Here is a 24,441-nt window from a genome sequence, read left to right as displayed (position 1 = left end):
ATTCCCTCTTTTTGCCATCTCTCTTCTTGTATGGCTTGTTCTTCTTCTTTTCATCTTCATCACTTGAATCATCTTTCTTGCCCTTGTTCTTGAGCTTGTCTTTCTTGGGCTTTGTGCATTGATGAGCTAGATGACCAAGTTCGCCACAATTGTAGCAATCCATCTCGGAGATTGGCTTTCTTTTGAGCTAGTGAAGAACTTCTTCTTCTTGCCATCAAACTTGATGCCACTCTTGTTTAGCCTTTTTAGCATCTTGGTGGTCTTCTTCACCATGAGGGCAAGGCTTTCTTCATCATCTTCATCACTTGAGCTCTCATACTCAAGTCTTGCTTTGCCCTTGTCTTGGCTAGCTTTGAATGCTAAGTCCTTCTCTTTCTTCTTTGTAGAGGATGAGCCATCTTGTGGTGTGATGTGCATGTACATCTCATGAGCATTGATCTTTCCCAAGATTTGTGTCGGTGTAGCGGTGGAAAGATCACCTTGATGTAGCACGGTCACAATGTGCCCATATTTATCAATGGGGAGGACACTCAAGATTTTTCTCACAACATCGGATGGTGACATTTGAGTAAGTCCAAGCCCATTGACTTCCTCTACAAGAACATTTAATCGAGAATACATCTCATTAGCACTTTCTTTGAGAAACATCTCAAAAGAATTTAGCTTTTTAATCACAAGATGATAGCGTTCCTCACGCTCACTCTTGGTTCCCTCATGGAGCGCACAAACGTCCGACCATAGAGCATGGGCGTCTTTGTGGTTCCTTACACGATTGAACACCTCTTTGCAAAGGCCTCTAAAAATGGTGTTGCGAGCCTTTGCATTCCATTTCTCATAATTCACTTCATCGCCTTGAAGTTGTGCGGCATTCCTAGGTGCGGGGAACCCTTGAGAGGCGGCTCTAAGAATTCCAACATCTAGAGCTTCTAAGTATGCCTCCATGCAGATTTTCCAATATGGAAAATCATCTCCCTCAAAGATAGGAGGAGGTCCATCCCCGTGAGACATCTTGCTCTAAGCGATTAAGCTTAAAAAGTGAGCACGAGGCTCTGATACCAATTGAAAGGATCAAGATGCCCAAGAGGGGGGGTGAATTGGGCTAATTCTAAATTCTCTTGCAATAATCAAATCCTACGGATAGCCCAATTTACCCCTTGTGCCTAGAAAAGTGTTTATATCAAACTAATGCACAACAACCTCTCAACCTATGTTCCAAACTTACTCTAGCAAGCAATTCTATGGATGTAAAACAAGTATTGAATTGCTCAAAGTAAATACTCAAAGTAAGTGCTCAAAGTAAGTAGAGAGAGAAAGGAACGCGGCGATGTTTTGCCGAGGTATCGGAGAGTCGCCACTCCCCACTAGTCCTCGTTGGAGCACCCGCGCAAGGGTGTAGCTCCCCCTTGATCCGCGCAAGGATCAAGTGCTCTCTACGGGTTGATTCTTCGACACTCTGTCGCGGCGAATCACCCAAAACCGCTCACAACTTGAGTTGGGTCACCCACAAGCTCCGCCGGGTGAACACCAAACTCCCAATCACCACCAAGCCGTCTAGGTGATGGCGATCACCAAGAGTAACAAGCACGAACTCTCACTTGACCACGCGAAGCCTAATGAGAAGATGGATGCACACTTTGCTACTCTTGATTTGCTAGTGAGGCTACTCTCTTGGATTCTCAAATCACAAACACCTCACTAGGATCTTGCTCTTCTTGGCACTCACAAACGTGTTTCTCAGCTGTTGGAATGAGCAAAGGATGCTCCACTCACGAGTGGAGCTTCTATTTATAAGCCAGCCTGAAAAACTAACCGTTATGAGCTTCTGCGGGATGACCGGACGCTCCGGTCGTGATGACCGGACGCTCCGGTCAGTTCAACCCGCGAACCAGCATTCAAGTGATGACCGGACGCTGTCAGGGTCCGGTCAGTACCGACCGGACGCGTCCGGTCGCTCTTGGATGCTTACTATAAACGACCGGACGCTGGATACTCAGGGTCCGGTCACACTGACCGGACGCGTCCGGTCACTCTTTTCCAAGTCTGGACCCTTACTGGAGTCGACCGGACGCTAGCCCTCAGCGTCCGGTCACACGACCCTCCAGCGTCCGATCACAATAGACTCAACCACCTCAGTCAAACGAACTGACCGGACCCTGCGGCCAGCGTCCGGTCGCACCGGAGCCAGTGTCCGGTCAGTGTTTGACCCTCCATTCACTTCCAACTTCCGAACATATGTGAATGAAGTTTGCTCCAAAGGATCTTAGGCATTCATAGGAGCTACCTAGAGCTAGTTTTAACAAGTGTGCACCACACCTAACTCACTAGACTCAACTAGGTCAAGCTACCCGTTCATACCCCCTTCATAGTACGGCCAAAGGAAAAAACAAAGTCCTAAACTACTCTAAGTGTCTCTCCAACTTCAATCGACACTTAGAACTAGTTATCCTTAACCTTGTCGTCCATCCTTTGAAAACCGAAATGATTTCCATCGTAGGGGCATGACAACCTCGATTGCCCAATCGATCTCCATTACCATGACCTAACTTAATTGCCTCTGCAAAACACACGTTAGTCATAGTAATCTTGTATTGACATTAATCACCAAAATCCAACTAGGGGCCTAGATGCTTTCACCCCTCATGTGTGGCAATAGGTTCTATAAGATCTTGAAGAACAGTTTCCTCATCGTCATTCATTGTTGCCACAAGTGAGATAACAACAGGTCCTGGCACTACAGTATCTAGCACTGTTGGTGCAGCGACAATAGGTAGTGAGAAAAATGGCTCATGAATCATTGGAGTGGGCACATACACCCGCTTCACTTCAAGGTTAATTTCTTGAGCTACCATACTCCCCCTCATCAATTCATCCTCTAGGAGGACATCATGTCTCGTTTCCACAAACTTTGTATGTCTCTCTAGACAGTAGAAAACGAAAACATTTTTACTTTTCTGGGTAGCCAAATAAATGGCAACTTACTATTTTAGGATCTAACTTCCCAATGTTTGGGTTAAATACTTTAGCCTCAGTAGGGCTCCCCACACATACGCAAGTGGTTTAGTGAGGGTATTCTTTCTGTCCACAACTCATACGGTGTTTTGGACACCGACTTTCTTGATACTTTATTGAGAATATGAATGGGGTTTTTAACGCCTCCATCCACAGGCTCAACTGTAAGGTGTAGTAACTTATCATACTGCCCACCATATCCATCAGGGTACGATTAATTCTTTTAGCTACTCTATTCTACTGAGGTTCACCCGGTATAGAATACTGGGCTACTATGCTATTCTTTTAGGGTATGCCGACCGTAGTACTCCCCCACGGTCAGACCTGACTATCTTAATCTTTAATATCTTAAATTTATCCAATGCTTCTGTTCTTTCTTTGATTGGATAAATATAGCCATAATGGGAATAATCATCTATGAATGTTATGAACGAATCATAACCATCCACACTCTTTACAGGAAAGCTGACCACAGATGTCTGTGTGAATAATCTGTAGAATTCCTACGTTTCATTTGTCATCATTCTTAATTCTTCTTTACATAATTTCCTTTTATGCATTTCCTGTATTGTTCTTAATCTGAGAGCTCTAATGGAGGAAGAATATCATTCTTAACTTGTCTTTCTATTCTCTCCCTTGAAATATGACCTGAATGATAGTGCCATAATTTCGACAACGCATCGTGAGCTCTCTTATGCCACCATTTCTAGAGTAACACTTTGTCACCAGCTGCTTTATCAGCTAAGTGGCATCTGTCTTTGAAGAGCTAGTGAACTGACTCTTTATTCTATCGAGGTACTCGGTGACCGTGTCACATTCTGGGATTGAGCCCACAATTTCAGGGTCAATCGTGTTCTTTATCACAGCCAAACATTTCTTGTTGGCAGTGACACACTTCTTATGCTCAAGGGCATAGGACATCTTTTGTGATTCAAAATCTCTCTCTTTAGTTGCCTAATCGGCATCATTCTCTTTTGTCTTCCTCACCGATGCCACAATCTCAGTGGAACACGGTGAGGTGACTACCCAGTCCACCTTAGACAAGATGAAAACCAGGTCAAACTTTTTCTTAACATATAAATAACACCATTTGCATGCCTTAATTCCAACGTTGGTCAAAATCAAAACATACAACTATTCTTATACACTAATTCTACATCACCGTTGGGCAGAAATAGAATTAATGCATAAAACTTTAACTTTCACAACTGTTCTTACACACTAATTCTACATCATCGTTGGACAGAAGTAGGATTAATGCATAAATCATTAAAATTATCAACTTTTCTTATACACTAATTCTACATCACCGTTGGGCAGAAATAGAATTAATGCATAAATCAGTAAAATTACGATATTGTTATTAACAACGTTGGTCAGAAAATAACAACATCATAATCATGTCAAATTTCTTTTTCTCCAATTAAATACCATATTGGTTCAAAATAACTGAAGAATCAATATTTTCTTTAGCAGTGGAAAAACTTTCTTTTTCTCCAATTAAATATCACGTTGGTACAAATTAACTGGAGAATAAACAATTTCTTTATATGTGGAAAACTTTATTTTTCTTGAATTTTACCCACAGGGAAAATTTTCTTTTTCTATTTTCTTTAATCCATTAATCAATTTCCAGGAAATAAATATTTACTGGAAAAACTTTCTTTTTCTCCAGTTAAATATCATGTCGGTTCAAAATCACTGGAGAATATACTTTTTTCTTTAGCAGCGGAAAAAATTTCACTCAATTTCTTGAATTTTACCCATGGGGAAAAATTACTTTTCTATTTTTCTTTTCTATTTTTCTTTTGAGCCAATTTGCATTTTCAATTTTCCAGAAAAAGAAAAAACGACCTTTGTGTGTGTAACCCGTAGATCCGGGGAAGACCCTTCTCGCCTTCACTGTTGCGGCACAGCAGCAGCGTAGACGCCGGTGTAGGGGCAGCTCCGGCTCGGTGGCGAGACGGCGGTCCGGTGTAGACCTGCAGGGGAACGACGGAGGTTGTTGGGGGCACATCCCGTCGCTGGCAGCACCTCTTTAGGATCGGATTAGGGTTTTCTATGGGTGGGATGGCGGCTCCAGTGAACCTCGTAGACCGAACCATGATCCCCACCTTACCTTTATATGTGCTGTGCGATAGGGACCCACCAACCGTATTAGGGTTGGGCTCCCCCGATCAGGGAGCAGAAACAAGGGCTCAATTGGTGGAGATCAACTAACACCGATGAGGTGCTGACGTGCCATGGTTAGCGTAGACCTAGGAGTATTTCATTCGCACCTCATATCCAAGGGCTCGAGATTTCAGTTTCGTCTTTTTTCAGTCCTACCGGTCGTAGCTCTTACGTATGTTAAGATTGTGCTCGTGCATTGTAATGGGAATAAAATAATGTCTTGGACGTCCTCCACTTTTCTTTATTCTTCTCATAGTACAAGATATGCCAGCATTCGTGCTAGTAAATTTTGAAGCTTTTCTTGTCTGTTTATACAAAAAAAGGTAAGGCATTTGTATAAATAGGTTATGCATTTTCTTGACTAATTATAGTTTAAATATTGCAATTTATGATGTCTTTAGATATAGTAATCAGGGGAGAAGTTCGTAGTTATTCATTTATGCAGCAACATTTGTCACACAGCTGAGCAGTAAAAATATAAGAACCAATTAACCAACAAATCAAATAAAAAATTATTTGAGAAAATCTAGTAGACCGCTCTCGTCGTCGAAGGTGACAGTGATATCCACATCGGCATGCACATCACCCTGGTCGTGGAACTGCGCTTACGAGCTCCCGCCACGCCATGGGGAATGCTTGTGTCTTGAAGTTGCATATGACTTATCTATATTTCTGTTTTTTGCACTTCGAGGTGCCACTGGGTCCCTTCGATGCAAGAAAGAAATAGCAGAATTGGGACGGTGGTCTAGAGCGACTCCATTTTGGGACAGACACTTCAGCATGAAACTTTGTAGAACGATAACAATAATGAGGTCTTTGTAATGTTTTGAACTACTGTAAAGGGAACTTAAGTTTGCAATAGTTTTTTTTTTTTGTGTGTGTGTGTGTGTGGGGGGGGGGGGGGGGGGGGGGCGTGCCTCGAAAATGCTATGCTAAATGTAAACAATTTTACGCTTTGTTGTTTCAATAAAGTGGGAGAAATCTTTTAAAAAAGTTGGGTCTAGGACTTTAGGTTGGTAGTTGATACTGCAATATGATATGATGCACATCCATGATCGACTGCATGCCTTGAAATGTGTATGTGTACGTATATATGTGCATGGTGCTGGGCACCTTTTATATCGGTCGATCGATGGATGGAACGCCAGCCCAACTCAACCTAATAACTAGGAGTAGCTACTCTCATCACCTAGCTAGCTTTATCCACTGATAAATCGATCGATGAAAGCATTGTCCATGCATGGCGCTAGCTATACCTAGTTGATGCAGCATATGCATAGTTTTGTCGGTCCACGAGCTAGCTAGCCGAGAAACGCGCTGTATGCACATGCCTGGATGATATGCATGCACCAAGTAAAGTTTCCAACATGCATATACATTTGCGCTAGACAGATAGTGGCCATTTTACTATGGTTACTCTCCTCTGTTTGGCACTCCACCCCTTTATGGTGTTGCATACTTTATTTACCGCAATGCATGGACCATATATGCATGAGAGGGAAAGAGACACAATTATAAAGCAATAGTTTTTTAATACAAAATCGAGACTTTTGGCTCTATATAATACCACATATTGAGTTATTAACTAGATAAACTGGCCAATGCAAGCTCATCAAAATGCTAAGTTGATAAAAAAAGTAGGCAATCCATTTACACCTCAGCATACTTGAGTTGTCGCAACAACCACATCGATGCTTTAGTCTTCTCTTGGAGATACTCTTATCCACGAAATGTAAGCAACCTAAGGCATGCATGAGTATGTATATGTACCATCCCTCCGTCTCAAAATATAAGGGTTTACGATATTTTTAAGACAGATTAAGAATGGAACTCAACTACTTGATCACCAAGGTTGTGGCGTGACACAGTTAATGCCGGTCGATTTAATTACTTCCGGTTTAGAAAAGAATACAATGTAATTTTAGGTATAAATCTGAACAAACACTTGCCCAGTTTATAATTATACTTTTTTTTGGACGAAGGGAGTATTTAGTGAAAACCATGGCCCAGTCTTCGACCAAGCATGAAGTTTAAGATGACATATTTAATACACATGGTTATTTAGCCAATAGTTGCCCGTCAAACAAACATCAAGATCAAGGACCAAATTTAAACGCCCAAAGTCTTTATATTTTGAAACGGTGGAACTAGCTAGGAGGCAAAAGAAAAATCTAGCAGTGGTCCTGGTGGTCGGCATGAGCTGGCTATAAAAAAGGAGCTGCTCGACGCGAGGAAGGCACACTCTTGGAGTAGCAGCATAGCCTAGCCTAGTAGTAGAAGACGATGGCGGCAAGAAGGGTGTGTAGTGCCGTCCTGGCCATTGGCTTGCTGCTGGCCGCCGCCGTCGCCGCAGTGCCGCCTCATCTTCAGCTGGTGACTGACACTGACGGTGGTTTGTCGCTGGACTTCCACGCGGCGTCGTGCCCGCAGCTGGAGGGCATCGTGCGCGCCGCCGTGCAGGCCGAGCGAGGCAAGGACGTCCAAGTCACGGCCGGCCTCCTCCGCATCTTCTTCCATGACTGCCTCCCCCAGGTTCATACATACCCATCTTCATATAGCTTCCGTCATACAAACTTACAAAGGAAAAACGCTTCTGTATATGCATGTATGTAACGAATACAAATAAAACTAGGGGTGCGACGCTTCCATCCTTCTGGACGGCGAGAAGTCCTTTGGTCCCAACGCTTCTCTACAGCCACGGGCGCTGCAGCTCATCGAGAGCATCCGCGCCAAGGTGCACGCCGTGTGCGGCGCCACCGTCTCCTGCGCCGACATCATCGCGCTCGCCACCCGCGACGCCGTCAGCCTGGCCGGAGGTCCGTCCATCGCGATGCCCCAGGGCCGCACCGACAGCCTCAGGCCGGCCACGAACGCCGAGGTAAACACCCTCCCGTCGCCCTTCTCCGACGTGAGCACGCTCCTCGGCACCTTCAGCCGCAGGGGGCTCGCCGACCCCGCCGACCTCGTCGCGCTCTCCGGCGGCCACACCGTGGGGAAGGCCAGCTGCAGCTTCATCAGAGGGAACGACGACTTCTCCCGGAGGCTCGCCGCCAACTGCTCCGCCGGCCGCACCGGGAAGCAGAGCCTGGACGTGATCACGCCCGACGCCTTCGACAACAGGTACTTCGTCGCGCTGAGGAGCACCCAGGGGGTGCTGCTCTCCGACCAGGGCCTCGCCGGCGACCAGCGCACGGCCCGCTTCGTCGCCGCCTTCGCCAGCAACCAGGGCGCCTTCTTCAACCAGTTCGCCAACTCCATGGTCAAGCTGGGCAGCATCAAGGCAGCCGCCGCCGGCGAGATACGCCGCAACTGCTTCAGGCCCAACGGCCGCGTCAGCCTCGACGACGTCAGCGCTCTCATCGGCGACGATGCCGCCGCCGTCGCTAGCGACGAGGGCTTTGCAGCCTCCGCTTGATGATAAGACATCATGCATGCTACTATGTACGTGTAACGCGTTAATTGATTATGGATCCCACCTATACACCTTAGTAGGTGTATGTACTACGTTCTTATTTCATGCTAAGTTTGCTTTGAGTGAGCCATCAGTGAGGTAGTAGTAGGTAGCTTGAATCGATGGATGGACGAGATCGGTAGTGTAATAATGCCAGTACGTGCATGGTTAGCACGCGGCATGTTGTAGTTGTACTCCAATATGCATGTGTTAAAACATTCATATAGAAATTAAATGTGAAAAGCGACTCGAGCAACAACGCCCGAAATGGCACGTTCTTTTTTTGAAACTAAAAAGTTGAAACGCTAACTGATGAGAGCGAGCGAGGGTCAATGAATTGCATTGGCCAGAGACAACATCAAGTGCCTACGTGCGCGATGCATAGGAAAATGAAAACCTTACCAGCAAATAACGTACGCAACAAGTGGCAAGCAGTTTCGTATACTAGACTACACTGCACAATATAATGGAGCACATGCAGTGAATTTGTTAATTATTATCCGGGCAGTGGGCAGTGGCAGACATCATATATATCGAGGTTGGCTTGGGCATTGGGGCTCATGCATGCACCCGGACCCGGCCTCCTCCGGTCGTGCTGCAGCTTGTCGACCGCACGCCGGCGTCTGTATTTTAATTTTAGGCCCCGCAGACTTCTCCAACGCTTTGGTTCAGGGCATGTTTGGTTCACACCTTCTAATAAAGTTTAGTCACCTAAACCAGCTTCTAAAGCTTAGTCACCCCTTGTTTGGTTTGGTTGACTAAAAGAGACTAAAAGATAGCCCTGGGCATTCGGTACTATCGAACCGAACCGAACCGAATCCTCGTTTCCTCGGTTCTTCGGTTCCCAGGAAAGTCGGTACCGATCGATTCTTCCAAAAAATCGGTACCGATGAAGTTCGGCTTCGGTTAGTTCAGTTCGGTTTCAGTTCCGAACCGAACTAACCGAACAACTCCGGCTTCCAAAAAATCAGCGACTCAGGAGGGCGCGCTGGACTCTGGGCGGGGATGCGGCGTCGCAGGAGGTCGGCCGTCGTAGGGGGCGCCGGGACTCCGGGTCTCCGGGAGGCGGGAGTTCGGTTCCTCGGGTAGTTTGGTTAACCGGGGGGAGGAACCGAATTAACCGAACAAATTTTGGTTCTTAGGAAATGGGAACCGAACAGGGAACCGAGGTTTCGGTTCTCGGTAAATTCGGTTCGGTTCTCGATAAAATTTGCCCAGGGCTACTAAAAGAGGTCTTTTAGTCTCTTTTAATCAGGGTGTTTGGATCCAAAGTGATTAAAAGGTGAAGCAGCCTGACTAAAAGGTGGGCTTTAGTCCCATTTAGCAACACTTGGGTGACTAGTTGGCTAATGCACTTTTTAGTCCCATTTAGTCATAGTGTTTGGGTAAAAGTGACTAAATGGGGTTAAATGTGACTAGCTAGATATAGAAGGTGAGGAGTGAACCAAACACCCTCTTAGTTCTGATTTCTTGACAAACTCCATGTTCATGAAACGACTCTGTAAGTGAAGTTACATAGAGAAGAAATCGTTCTTTTTATAAACACTAGCCAACGTGCCTGTGCGTTGCCACAGGAGATATAATTTGTTGCCTAGTTTATCTAGATTATTTGGAGCTCAAAAATTTATCCAACAAACATGTGGTGCTTAGTCCTCTAAATCGTATATATGAGACGCTTTGACATTTATCTATTGATCGTATGTGTATTTCAATTTGTCTTGAGATGGGACTCTAAGTAGTGTTTGAGATTGCATCCTAGGTTTAAATTCATCTTTGACTCAAACTTTGTACCATACATGTATGTACACTGCTCTAACTCGTTATGTTGTGTTTAGTCTTTCTGTTTCTTTTTTTTTTGTTGCGTGTTTTATTTTTTCTTCTTTTTTCTTTAATTTCCCATTCCTGTACTCTTGTGTTCAGACCGAGTTCTTAATCATTTCGGCTTCTTAGAAATCTCTTCAATAAAATCCTCATGTGTTCCAACTCGTCTTGAACTCCTCATACAGAGTTAGAAATCTCTTCAATAAAAACCATACTATTGCTAGATGTGTACTGCTCTAACTCCTCATACGGACATTGGAAACATGGACACTCATCTGATCTTTGCATCGGGTGTTCGGATTCGTCTTGGGATCGTACTCTGTGGATCGCATCATGCATTTCAGCTCGTTTGGAGATCAGACTTCACACCGTGTTTGACACATGCATGTTGCCCCAACTCATAAAGGAGAAAGTGATAGGAAAACACAATATATGGCGTTGCCACTGATGTCGGTCGCCTCCGTTGCCTACGGTTCTCCGACTTTGCTCACCGCAGCTCTTGTGATGCCACCATGCGCGCACCGCATGCTGCGCTGCCGCTAATCTTCTCCAACATGCTACACCACGGGGCTGGGGCTTTTATGGTTGGCCAACTTGGTAGTGGAAATCTTTATTTTATATAGGCAAGGAGCAAGGGTTCAAACATACATGATTATTGATTTAGGCCTTTTGTTTTTGAAATTTATAGAAGTAACAGACACAAAAAAAAGACCTAGTGCACAGATGAATTTGTGACATGCGGACGCTCCACTCCAACAGACTTAGAAAATGCACGGGAAATGCTTGCACCGACAGTCGGATGGAACACGCTTGGGTGGACGGAAAAAAAGGGGAAACACTTAGTGTTCGTTGGCGCAGATGAAAAAAATACACTCAAACGGATGAGAAAAAAGAAAAAGAAATAAAGAAATTAAACCAAAACCAAAAATCTTCCCGTGATTTAATATTACAATTCAAATGTACATAGAGCCAAAATTTCTTCCCCCTTGTTTTTATGGTTTGGCCCTCCCCTAACTAACTTTATGAATGTAAAAACTGTCTCTATTCTAAGCATGGATATATAGGAATCCTAATTAAATAGATCTCTCCTATTGTAAGCAAGTTGAATATAGAAACAACCCTAATCGAAATAGAAAAGGAATTAACTGAATCATCTCATAACTTTTCTTACCTTTTTTTTTCTTTTTTGTTTCCTTTTTGTTTTTGTTTTTGTTTTCTATTTTTCTTTTCCTTTTTATTTTTTGGGTTTTCGTTCGCATCTCCATCGTTTTGATTTTGGTTCCTTCTCCTTTACATTTTTCTTTCTCCATTTTTTCTTCGCTTCCGTTGGTTTGGTTTTCCGTTCTATTTTCTTTTTTGGTTTTTGTTTGCCTTATCATTTGTTCCCCGTTCTGTCCCCTACGCGTGCGGTAGGTTTACCATTAGTTTATGTTTTTTCTCGTCTTCTCTCCCGTTCTAATTTCTTCAGAAATCTACTCGGATTACGATTTGTAGCTATTCAGGTTACCTAAAAAACATATGTCCATATGTTATATATACAATATAAAAGTTGTCGAGAGACGAATCACAATAGTTTTCACATTCACGGAGTTAGTCGGGAAGAGGTGGATGAAAAAAATGGGCTAAAATTTTGCCTCTTTATTATTAGGTATAGATATAGATGATGAGTGATGAAGCCATCTAGAACATGACTTTTTTTTTACTCTCACGGGGGGTGGGGGAGTTTTTCCCACATGGAATTTTATTTGGCCCTTGCGGCCCACAGTAATGTTTACAAGATGTTTACATTTTGAGAAAAATGGAGTTTACAGGCCACTCTTGGGCTAGCTTAGCGTCCTAGCGCATCACGGAAGATCGTGCACCATTGATCCGCTACACACTTCTCCTTCTCGACAGTCTGGCTCTCCATTGCTCCGCTTCTCTCCTACAGGCAAGCAGCAGCTATTTTTTAATGTCATTGGGGTTTTACTCCCCACCTGAATGTATACTGATAAATCGGCTCATTTTATATTTTACAATGTTGAGGAGGAAAAACAACAACAACAAGACGCCCCAGCACCAAGGCGAAGAGTGGCAGAAACCACAAATATAATAGCAAAATGCAAAGACTACCACAATAAGGCAGATGAGCTCTTCGATGATGCCTCCAAGGAGGTGGAATGACGACAAAACGTAATCATCGTTGGCCAAGCTTGGCAAGGTTTTTACCCGAGCCTTGTGCCGGTGGTAGCTGCACTGTGAGGGGTGGGGGGCTGCCACACAGCACGGAGCCGTTCGCGAACTCGCTCGCAACGGTGGGAGGAGCGCAACGGCAAGCGTCCACGCCTGGACGGAGGGGGGGGGGGGGCAGCCGCCACCACACTGCGCAGAGCTGTTCATGGACTCACCCGCGATGGTGGGAGGCACTCATCGGCAAGCGTCCATGCCTGGACGAAGAGGGGAGGGTGCCGGCCATCACCACACCGCTCGGAGCTATTTTCGGACTCGCCTGCGTTGGTGGGAGGCACGCACCGGCAAGCGTCCACGCCTGGATAGGGGAATGAAGGGGGGGGGTGCCGGCCGCTGCCACACCTCGCTAAGCCATTCCTAGACTCGCCCGCGACGGTGGAAGGCGCGCACCGGCAAGCGCCCGTGCCTGGACAGAGGGACTTGCTCACACACTTCACATAGCGTCATTGGCACAATGTTCTTTCGCTGCAGATTGGTTCGGCATTTGTATCCGTCCTTGAGTCAGCAGCCACATAAACATTTGGACCCTCGGTGGCGCGGAGTTTTTTCAAATCAATGCAGATCCTTCGTTGGTTCCCTGAATGCAGATCTAGAACATGACTTCTTCGACTTCTCTGACTCCTTAGATGAAGTTGTTTGCGAAGAAAAACCCTACCAAACAGGGGTCCTAATCTTCTTCATTTACATATATAGCTTTGTTACTTTAGCCATTCAAGTGCAACTGTGGTTTAAACTTGTTTAGGCCTTGTTTGATGCATGTGTATTTACTTCAATCCACATGTGTTGGAGTGGAATGGAATTGAACTTAATTTAATTTCACTCCAATCCACTTCAACACATGTGGATTGAGATAAATGCATGCACATCCAAACAAGGCCTTAAGGTATACCACCTAGGTCCTCATTATCAGCGAGGGTGCTTTAATTTGTTACGCAGTTTTCAAGAGTATATTATATCAAAAGAGAGTATAGCTGAGAATTTTTATTTTAAAAAATATTTCAAATTTCAAGAATTTAAAACGAACATTTGGGCCTCTAAACTCCTCGCCTCTCGTGGCACTCCTAAATGTAATTACTACTTTGTTTAATCTCGATGGTTTCTCTACTGACTGCCTCATTGACAAGCATCGTCTCTTTCAGTGGCCGGCGCCTTTGTTAGCCGCCGCTCTGTTCCTGAACAAGTTTTGGGTAACGACAAAAGAAAAGGCTGGGAATCTGTACCCCCTCGAATTGCTCGGAGGAAAAAAAAAATCTTCTTAACACAGCCACAACGTAGACAAATACCAAGTCCGCCAACATGCATGCACCATGCATGTTGTGCCATTGGGCATTTCAATATTCCCTGTTTCTTGTACTGTCACTATTAGGCTTTGGTCCGCTGACTTGCACCAACATAGTCCGATCCTATCCTTCCTTATTATCTGCAATTGCAACCACCCAATGACCCAAGTGCGACTTTTCAATTCTTCTTAGGACTACGTACAGTACTGTGGTAGGGGCCAGTCTTTATTTTTTTTCATTATTGGTTGGATTACCATAAGGGGCCATTTGAATCCTTTCATTTGGAGAAATTAAAATCTACTTACTAGAATAGGCTATTTGGCTTCGAATTTGACATTCTACCACTTTACAAAGTTTACATATAAGCCTATCTCAAATTCATAGGGTGAGAGATGAAAAATGATTCTATAAATCACCATGCTATGTTTATACTTTGTAACTTATAACATGCTCTCCAACTTGCTCTTCTACGGTAGAAATACAACACATAAGTATCTCTCTCGTATATCCAACTATAATATATAAATATAATCCATATATAACCGTATTAGCTTAATTAATATATGTCTAAATGTGATTATTAAAATAAATTCAATTCCAAGGATCCAAACGGGACCTAAGAGTTTTTACCCAAGCCAATCAGTTTATACGTACTACTTGACCACAAGCTAGCTCACACCAACATAATATAACTAGAAGCATACTCCGCGCGTTGCTGCGGAAATTATTGATGATTTGGAATACACTTATTTATACAAAGAGATAAATAATTATAAGTTAATGTTAGTGGATGACGTGGCATGCTAATATGAATAACTAAATGCATGATAGTGGATGATGTGTCTTGCTAACATGTAGATCATAATTACAAATGCTAGTTAGCCATAAATGCATCCGATAGTGGATTGATGATGTTGATAGCTTATATGTTGAGAGAAATAGCTAGTGTGGTTTAGCTTTATAAGAGTATATAGATATAGATTTATCTCGTACCCAGCATGCATGGATAGGGGCTAGCTTATTCGGTTAATAGGTAATAATGCTACACAATTTAGTGGAGCTAAGACTACCTGATGTTAATAACACTGTAACCGATGCACCCAGCTCTAGCTCCGTGCCAAACCGAGAACCACTAGTCCAATTTTATCTCCACCTCAGTCCTCAGTACAGCAAGAGCATATGTAGTCTACCTGGAAACTCGGGTGCCTGCTAGTGCCTCTAATTACAAATGCAAATTTAACTTTGTGCTTGTGCACACGAAAGTAGGCTAAGATAGATAGGTGACCAAAACAAAGAATATCTCGCCCTGAGAAGCTAATTATGAAACACATTTTCATAATTTGCATCTTTTGACCTGATATATGTTAATGTTTTTCTCTACAAATTTGGCCAAAAATACATACCAACCTGAGCCAAATTAATCAATATTTATGATGTAGGGTATTACTTTGAATTTTAGCAAGAACTAATTGGGTGAAACATTATCTTCCCATCGACTTACATATAGGCATATGTTCCAAAGTCTAAACTCCACAAATTAAACAGTACATATAGGCATATGTTCCAAAGTCTAAACTCCACAAATTAAACAGAGTAGTCAACATTATATTCCAGTCGTGTTTTCTTCCTTTTCTTCCCCTGAAAACAATGGTCCTTGTTGTCACCCCAATTCGCGGGTCCTGACTGTCTAGTATATGGATGCTATGACGGCAACATACGCATGCAAGCTGACCTTTAAACCGTGACAAACATGGACTCCGTTGCTATATGACTTTTCAGTTTAGTTGTTATAGAAGCGGCGTGTTAGATGTACATAACAAGAAAAAATAATAAGAGTTGGTAGAGGATGCAAATATTTATATGGACCATAGACCCATGCACGGCCTTGCTTATATTGAAAGCATAAACGAGTTACTAGGGATTAGGGAAACCAGTTTACATCTCAGTTTTGTGCGCACGAAGGCGCCGAAAAGGAAAAACAGAGCTTCTCTCCACCAACTAAATTAAAAACCTCCTCAATCTGATAACAAGCAACCAGCATCGTCATTTTACACATATGCTAAAGCACAGAGACAAAAAGAAAACAAACACCCACCAAGGTGCGCATCAACTTCCTCATATACTTCCTCTGTCTCTGAATAAATAGTTTTTTAGGTCAAAAATTTATCTACAAATAAATCATCCTGCAGCAGATTGAATAGTCTACCAACCTATTTACTTTCATTGAAGTCTCCTCGCATTTACTACACTCCCTCCCATTTCTCCAGGCTGCCTTTTAGCTTGTGTTCAGAAGTTCCTGCTTCTTTTCCTTATCCTTGACACCGCCAGAATCTTCCAGTGCTATAGAAAACCAAGAGCCCTGCTTGCAAATATTTATATAGTTTATAGGGAATATATAACTAAATCGACAAGTAATATTTTTTTTAGAAAGGCGGCAAGAGCTTGGCCGAGATTATATTAGACGAGGGAAAACAAAAATAAGTACAGAAAGGGGAAACAGATGACCTCTTGACGAAAAACTACAACTGAGACCCCCCGGGACGACAGACACAGAGGCATTGTTTCCCAGAACGAAACCGGAACAAACCACTAACAACGCCTAGACGAAGCACATAACAAACTCAAGCTACTGAAAAAGAAACTACTGGAATGCCCAGACCAAAAGAAACTAAACAACTAGCCATCCGTAACTTGCCAACTGGAACTGCCGAATCTCATCTTTGCAGAGCATTGCAACTTGACTTGGCTGCATAGAGTTATTTTGAAAAGTTGTTCTACTCTGCTCCTTCCAGAGTCCAGAGTCCAGAGTCCATCATTGGCCCTAGCCTGACTAGAGATCGAGAGGAACGTAAACGATGGAATAGTTACTACGTACTATTCTTTATAGCAAGATAAAATGCACGTAGCGCGACAGCTAGGACTAACTAGTTACAGTTTCGTCAGCACCACGTGGTCGCTCACGAGGAGCTCTCTTGACCCATTCTTCCTTCTTCTTCTTGGTTCTTGCATTGCATCCATGGCCTTCTTCTTACTATTCAATTCATTCATTGGCAACGCCACGGAGCAGACCATGGGGCCCAACACCACGCTGCAGCTCATCGACGACATCCGCGCCAAGGTGCACGCCGCCTGCGGCGCCACCGTGTCCGATCCTGCGCCTACGTCACAGCGCTAGCCACCCGCGCCGCCGTCGTCGCGTCGGGGTCGGGGGGGGGGGGGGGGGGGGGGGGGGGGGGGGGCTCCTACCCCGTGCGTGCCCCTGGGCTAGCGCAACAGCCTCGCGTCGGCGCCCGAGGACGACGTCCACGCGCTTCCGTCGCCCACCACCGCCAGCGTCTCGGACCTCCAGGCCGCGTTCCGGAGCAGGGGCATCCGCGACGCCGCCGACCTGGTCGCGCTCTCCGGCGCGCACACCATCGGGAGGGCCATCTGCCCTTTCTTCCAGGACCGCGCCGACAGAAAGGAGGACGACTTCGCCAGGCAGCTCAAGCCTCAAGGCCGACTGCGACAGGGACCCCAACCGGCTGCAGCAGCTGCCAGCTGGACGTCGTCACGCCCGACGCCTTCGACAACGTCTACTACAAGAACCTCAACGCCAGCATGGGGGTGTTCTCGTCCGACATGGCGATCATCAGGGACCCCACCACGGCGCCCATCGTCAGGCGCTTCGCGGGGAGCAAGGACGCCTTCTTCGCCCAATTCGCCAGCTCCATGGTCAAGCTCAGCAAGGTGCCCAGGAAGCCCCCCGGGAACGTCGGCGAGATCCGCCGCCGCAGCTGCTTCAGGACCAACGCCCACATGAGCATCCTTGACGTCGACGCTGCACGCGTTGAGGACGTCGATGCCGAGGGCTTCGCGGCGTCTGCCCGTTGAACATCTATTATTATCCTGCTGTACTCGCCATCGTCGGCGTCGAATATTATACTGTGCCAGTCATATCTGTGATGACGTGTACTCCTACGAGTGTTATCGTGCTTAGGTTGGTGACTGCATGCAAAGTTTACGTACCCACGTCTCCGCTGTTACAACTACAACCAACTCATATTACTGTGTCTCCATTCCAAATTATAAGACCGTTTTACCTTTTCTAGATACACATCTAGATATAAGATAGGTCTAACTATATAGTACGTAAAAATTGTTAGAAAGACTAAAATGTTATAATTTAGAACAGAGAAAGTATCGATTATGCTCCAACCTTACCACACCCTCTTGTTGCGTTGTGGTTTCTCTTCACCATATAAATTAAGATAGTTATATCAAGTTAAATTGCATTATGATTAATATATCTTATAACATTAATCCTCACGAGATTCTAAAAAACAAAAGCATCTTGCCTTTAAGTTAGTAGACTCCTCCAATCATCATCCACTAATACCCGTTGGATCTATTTTATTTTATACCCACCTTTGCCCTCATGAAAAAATAAACTCCTAAATTTACATATAAATTGCCACATATGTTATTATAAAAATATAATTAAAACAATCCTTTAAATTTGTATCAAAATTACTTACCTCTCATGATGAAGGATAATTTAAAACAACCACCTAATTTAATATCTATCATTATAAAAAGTTAATACAAAATAACCCTTTATTTTATGTATAAATTATCCACCTACGATTTCTATATAAGAAAACTAAAATGTACCTAAAATCTAGGTCGAAGTATCATAAACTATTATGGAAAGAATTGAATGCATATACGAAAAGACCAATATACATTCAATTACCTCCCTATGTGGGCCTTTCCTGAGTACTGCATCCATTTTGTTCCAAAAGACCAAGCGAGGTACCATGAGGATACAATCTTTGGGCTACCTAGCTAGGGAGGCCAAAGGCCCAATATTCCAAAACGGACACGAAAAGCCTATCAAATTACTATGACGAAAAGGTCCAATTTGACTATCACGGGACTTAAGTTTTCACCTCCAACTCCAAAATTAGTCAACTTGTCTCTCACAACTCTCAAACCATTTAAATTAACTTCCTATCTAGGTTAGATGTAGTTTTCAAGACGGTTCCATCCGTTTTAGTTCAAAAAAAAAATCCAGTAAACACCTGATAGTTTTTTTTAAGCTTCTAAAAATCCCAATGAAAAATCTGAGAGACGATAGATTTGGTCATGACCATCCCCAATAAATATTTATAACTAATGAAAATATGTCTACAAGCATAAAAATAGATTTAGCACTAGAAAATCCAGAAAATCTAGAAAACCATTGTAATCAAGGGCGGAGGATAGGTAAGGCCAATATGGCCCATGGCCACCCCTGGGTTCTCCATTTTTCTTAATAAAGCTACAGTAATCCATGGCTAAATTGCTTCATGCATCACTAGTGGCCCTTATGGCCCCCCTTATGGTGTTGTTTAAGCTCCACCACTGATTGCAATCCATGTCTGAATTTCATTTTGGAAACGTTCCACAACATATGTGCTTGTTGCATCTCATATTTGTTTTGTCGTGGAATGTTTTCATACCGTATTGAGACATGGTTTAGAATGCTTTAGGAACGTGTTGGGACACCGTTTTATTTACCATATATATATATATGGAAATTATTTCCTACTCCTAGGGAGTAGTTACTCCCATGTGTATATCTCTAGATTTAGGACGTATATGGCCCGACAAAGTGTATGTAGATGGAGTATATCATCATACTAGACCATCTAGGGTAATATGTATGACAAGTATGTATGTACACTTAGAGTATATGGTTATACTTATTTTATAGGCTACTATCATAGTATTATATAATATATTAAAAATATGTGCTCTTTTGAAATTTTTTCACATAGTAAAGATCTGGAGCATCTTAATATTAGTATGTCAACATACTCAAACTGATAAATGAGTATGTACACATACGCAACGTGATTTATTGATTATGGAAGTAACTACTCCCGGGAGTATATAAAATGCACCATATATATATGGAAATTACTCCCATGTGTATATCTCTAGATTTAGGGCGTATATGACCCGACGAAGTGTATGTAGATGGAGTATATCATCATACTAGACCATCTAGGGTACTATGTATGACAAGTATGTATATATACTTAGAGTATATGGTTATACTTATTTTATATACTACTATCATAGTATTATATAATATACTACTATCATAGTATTATATAATATATTAAAAAATATGTGCTCTTTTGAAAAAAAAATCACATAGTAAAGATATAGAGTATCTTAATATTAGCATGTCAACATACTCCAACTGATATATGAGTATGTACACATACGCAACATGATTTATTGATTATGGGAGTAACTACTCTCGGGAGTATATAAAATGCACCATATATATATATATATATATATATATATATATATATATATATATATATATATATATATATATATATATATATATATATATATATATATAGCTGGCTATAAAATAACTTATTCTGTAACCACTTTGAGTTACGATAATTACTATGCTAATTTACGAGATTATAGTAACTCTTTACTGAGTGGTTTACTATAATGTTATGGTAAATATCCCCATGTGTTATAGTAACCCAACTATCGTAAATATGTATTGACATTATCGTAAATTAGTATATAAAATTATCGTAAATAGAGGTGGCTACAGAATAACTTATTTTGTAGCTGGCTACTGAATATACTGTCGAAAGCACGCTAGCTAAACTCTGATGGGTAAGCAGGCACACATACACGTATGCCGATATGTGCCCATAAAAAACCATGCATCGTCAGAACTGAGATCTGTGCTTAATTTGACCATGCTTGCACGTGCGTAGATGGAAACGGCGAGCTATGCGGTGACCCTCATTTGAGCTGGATGCATGGATGCAACGACGCAGTGCAGTGCAGTGCAGTGAGGTAGCGAGAAGCGTCGGTGCGTATTGGATTAGGATGGCTTTGCCTCGGGAGAAGAAGGAATCCCACATCGATCCTCTCGGTGGTGATGAGCTTTCTTTAACTTCAATTGGGCATTGCATGCATAATTTTAACCCACTTGTCCATCGATGTTGGAGTAATTTTAACCAGATCTATGCTAAATATAGTGTATAGCTGCCTTCGTAATTTGAATCGAGTAAGATATATAGCGTGGCCGGCAGCATCATGGAGATTGATGCATCGCCCTCGATCATATCGATCAGCTGCTGCGCGCGCTAGTTAGTTAATTATATTAATGCATGGATGTGGATAAGTGGATTTTATGTGATGTTAGAGCGTACACATTTAAATTAGAGATAAGAGTCCTAATTTGATTTAGGTTCTATTTTGCATAACTTCTCAACATGTTTAAAATTGTTTGTGTCAAAAGATTATTTTTTTTTCAAACAGCTTCACATGCGAAGTCTTATTTATATGATTTTTTACAAAAAAAAATATATTTTTTGAATTAGAATCCAGTCTGGCAGTCTATACTAGCCAAACTATTTTACGGAGTGATTCTAATTCATTGCCAGAAACGTTTCTTGAGAGAATGTAGACTGAAACTTTCCATACGCACCAGATTTCGTAATTAATACGGGAGCAGCGGCCCGGCGAAGCGGGAAGCGGATCCTGTCGGCTAGCGTCTGATCGGCTAGTTCCAATTGGACGACGATGACAGATGAAGGTGGGCTAACCGGAGACACATGGCGTCAGCTCACTTGAAGCTGATGAAGATGGCATCAACGGAGGTTCGCAGCGATGGCGCACTAGGGGCGGTGGCAACTTATTGACGACTTTCACTCACCGAATTTGGCCGCTTTAGCAGAGGATATCGGGAAGCAGGGGTGTGTTGAGGTTATAGTTTTTTTTTCTCTTTTTTTGGTTGCATGTTCTCCTCTTTGTTGAGGAAAGGAGGTGTGAGTCTAAGTGCTCTTGTATCCTTTTGGCTGTGTATATTCTTAGTGGATATAAATGCTGGATTAATGAAAATCCATTATTAAAAAAATCTAATGATACTTATTTTATACCATACATATTTGTATTTTTCATATAAATTTAGTGAACTCAAAAGCATTTGAGCGAAAAACGAGAATTATATTTTTTTTTCCGAACGGGGAGAGTACAGACGAAGGTATATATCTCACTGATCGTCGGCGTGGGGTGGGGAGCTTAAATTACTTTAACCCCGGTCAGTACTGTACCTGGTCTTGTTATTACCCCACTTAAGCAGCTAGCTGAGTAATCAAATTGATGGCCATGCAAGTGGAGCGAGATTATTATTGATGCATCCTCGACCTCGAGTCGATCAGTGTAGTGTAGGGGCTCTGAATCTGAATCGAGCTATAGGTATCCACATCCACGTGATATGTAGCCAAGGCAACATCAATCTCCATGAATATGAATATGTATGTATATAATGCCTGCCACTAGCTATAGGCATGCAGCGCCGGCATGCCTATATATATCAGCAGAGCAGCTAGCTGCTGCATACAAATATAATACGACCTGCTATAGCTAGCTAGCTAGTAGATCGATGGCAAGATCATCAGGCAACGTCCATGTCCTCCTGGCCATGCTCGTCCCGCTGTGCGCAGCCACAGCATGGACGGCAGCAGCAGCCGCAGCAGGGCCGTTGTTGCCTCTGCCTGATTTGCAGACGACGACGACGACGATGAACGAGAACGACACGACGACGGGGAGCTTGTCCGCGGACTTCCACGCGCTGTCGTGCCCGGACCTGCATGGCATTGTGCGCTCCGCCGTGCAGGACGCGCGCCGGCAGGACGTGCAGGTCACCGCGGGCCTCCTGCGCATCTTCTTCCACGACTGCTTCCCGCAGGGGTGCGACGCGTCGCTGCTGGTGGACAAGACCGACCCCGGCAGCGAGCAGAACGTGGAGCCGCAGAACAAGGGCTTGAACCAGAGGGCGCTGCAGCTCATCGAGAGCATCCGAGACACGGTGCACAAGAGGTGCGGAGAAAGAAGCGTCTCGTGCGCCGACATCCTCGCCGTCGCCACCAGCCACGCCGTCAACCTGGTACGTACGTACGTTGGAGTATTACACTGCTTCATCTGCATTGCATGCATATATAGCGGAGTACGTTCCAACAAGTGAAGAAGCAAAATGCAGGCCGGTGGTCCTTTCATCAACATGCAACTCGGCCACTTTGATAGCGTGGGCCCTGCACAACCATGGCAAGTGCAAACCTTGCCGGCCCCCAACGCCGACGTCACCACGCTCCTCAACACCTTCGCCGCCAACGGCAAGGGCTTCGACAACCCCATCGAGGTGGTCGCGCTCTCCGGCGCCCACACCGTCGGCAAGGCGCGGTGCAGCTCCTTCAGCGACCGCACCATCCGCCCCAACCCCAACGACAACTTCGCCAAGGAGCTCGCCCAATTCTGCGGCGGCGACGGGAACCGGCAGCGCAACCTGGACGAGATCACGCCGGACTCGTTCGACAACAGCTACTTTCTTGACCTCATCAGAAGGAAGGGAGTGCTCACCTCCGACCAGGTGCTGGCCAACGACGGCCGCACCGGCTGGATCGTCAACGTCTTCGCCAATGACCAGGGCAACTTCTTCGAAAAGTTTGCGCAGGCGATGGAGAAGATGAGCAGGCTGACGAGCCCCGGAGGTGTGAAAGCCCGCCGCAACTGCTTGAAGCGCGACGCCGGCGTCAACCTCCAGACCACCGTTGCAGCTGCTGGCTCAGGCGACGACGAGGGCCTTGCGGCCTCTGCTTGATCGAGACCGTACCGCTGCTGCCAGCATGCATGTGGTCTGTCGATCGTCAAATAAGCAACTAGTGTCCGGCAATGTTTCTCGTTGTTTGTTAATTAGGAAGCTATAAACCAAGCTTAGTTGGTCCGTCCAGGTTACCCAACCACAGCATCTATGTCGTTCTCAAGTCTTTGTTGACGTTGAGACGAATTTGGGTGCTTCTGCTATTTTCCTCTTAAATAAAAATGTAGCCTATTTATTTTACTCCTAGCATAGCAGATGTGCGCGCGATTGAGAAAATGACCAAGAGCATGTTATGTTTAGTTTCCCCTTTCCATAGGCATACATAGAAACTTCAATCGAGCCGAATGAAAATCTCCGAAAATTGTATTAATGTTGAACTAAATATTTTCGAAAATGCTGATCTACCTCTTTCCATAGGCATACATAAACTCAAAGGATGTCCTAATAAACCTTGGGCCTGTGGTCGTGGCCACTTGCTAACGGGCCGCTAATTGGGCCAGTTTGGTTGTCCTATCATGTGGCAACCTTCGGCCACCTTGGATAAGAGGCCCTTTATTTGGCTTGCCTATTGATACTCATAGTTTTTTTCCCCCTTCTATTTTTGAGCATATATATGCTTCTTCTCTAATAATGCTAACATGCACATTACCCATATATGGAAAGAGGAAATGACCAGCGAGTAGTCCCAGACCACCTGCACCTGCATCCGTCCATTACCTACAACAAGTAAAAAAAAAAAAACAGCACCCGCGCTCGATACATAGCTCTGGGCGTGGTTAGCACCTCTTTGTGCTGGCATTTTTTCT

General features: G+C 44.0%; 2 protein-coding genes and 1 pseudogene across 2 annotated transcripts; all 3 read left to right on the top strand.

Moving 5' to 3' along the window:
• Positions 1–7,439: 7,439 nt before the first annotated feature.
• On the top strand, positions 7,440–8,867 carry LOC136494245 (cationic peroxidase SPC4-like). Its single transcript, XM_066490414.1, has 2 exons — positions 7,440–7,713; positions 7,814–8,867. Exons 1-2 carry the CDS (start codon positions 7,465–7,467, stop codon positions 8,594–8,596), a joined length of 1,032 nt encoding a protein of 343 aa, XP_066346511.1. The 5' UTR covers positions 7,440–7,464; the 3' UTR covers positions 8,597–8,867.
• Positions 8,868–16,978: 8,111 nt separating this feature from the next.
• Positions 16,979–17,835, top strand: LOC136492554 (cationic peroxidase SPC4-like; annotated as a pseudogene).
• A 4,569-nt stretch (positions 17,836–22,404) lies between these two features.
• Positions 22,405–23,901, top strand: LOC136490756 (cationic peroxidase SPC4-like). The gene is made up of 2 exons (XM_066486951.1): positions 22,405–22,924; positions 23,018–23,901. Exons 1-2 carry the CDS (start codon positions 22,421–22,423, stop codon positions 23,633–23,635), a joined length of 1,122 nt encoding a protein of 373 aa, XP_066343048.1. The 5' UTR covers positions 22,405–22,420; the 3' UTR covers positions 23,636–23,901.
• Positions 23,902–24,441: the final 540 nt, after the last annotated feature.

The sequence above is a fragment of the Miscanthus floridulus genome, chromosome 11 (genome assembly GCF_019320115.1).
Source record: "Miscanthus floridulus cultivar M001 chromosome 11, ASM1932011v1, whole genome shotgun sequence".
Classification (NCBI taxonomy): domain Eukaryota; kingdom Viridiplantae; phylum Streptophyta; class Magnoliopsida; order Poales; family Poaceae; genus Miscanthus; species Miscanthus floridulus.
This window is presented reverse-complemented; position numbering and strand designations above follow the sequence as displayed.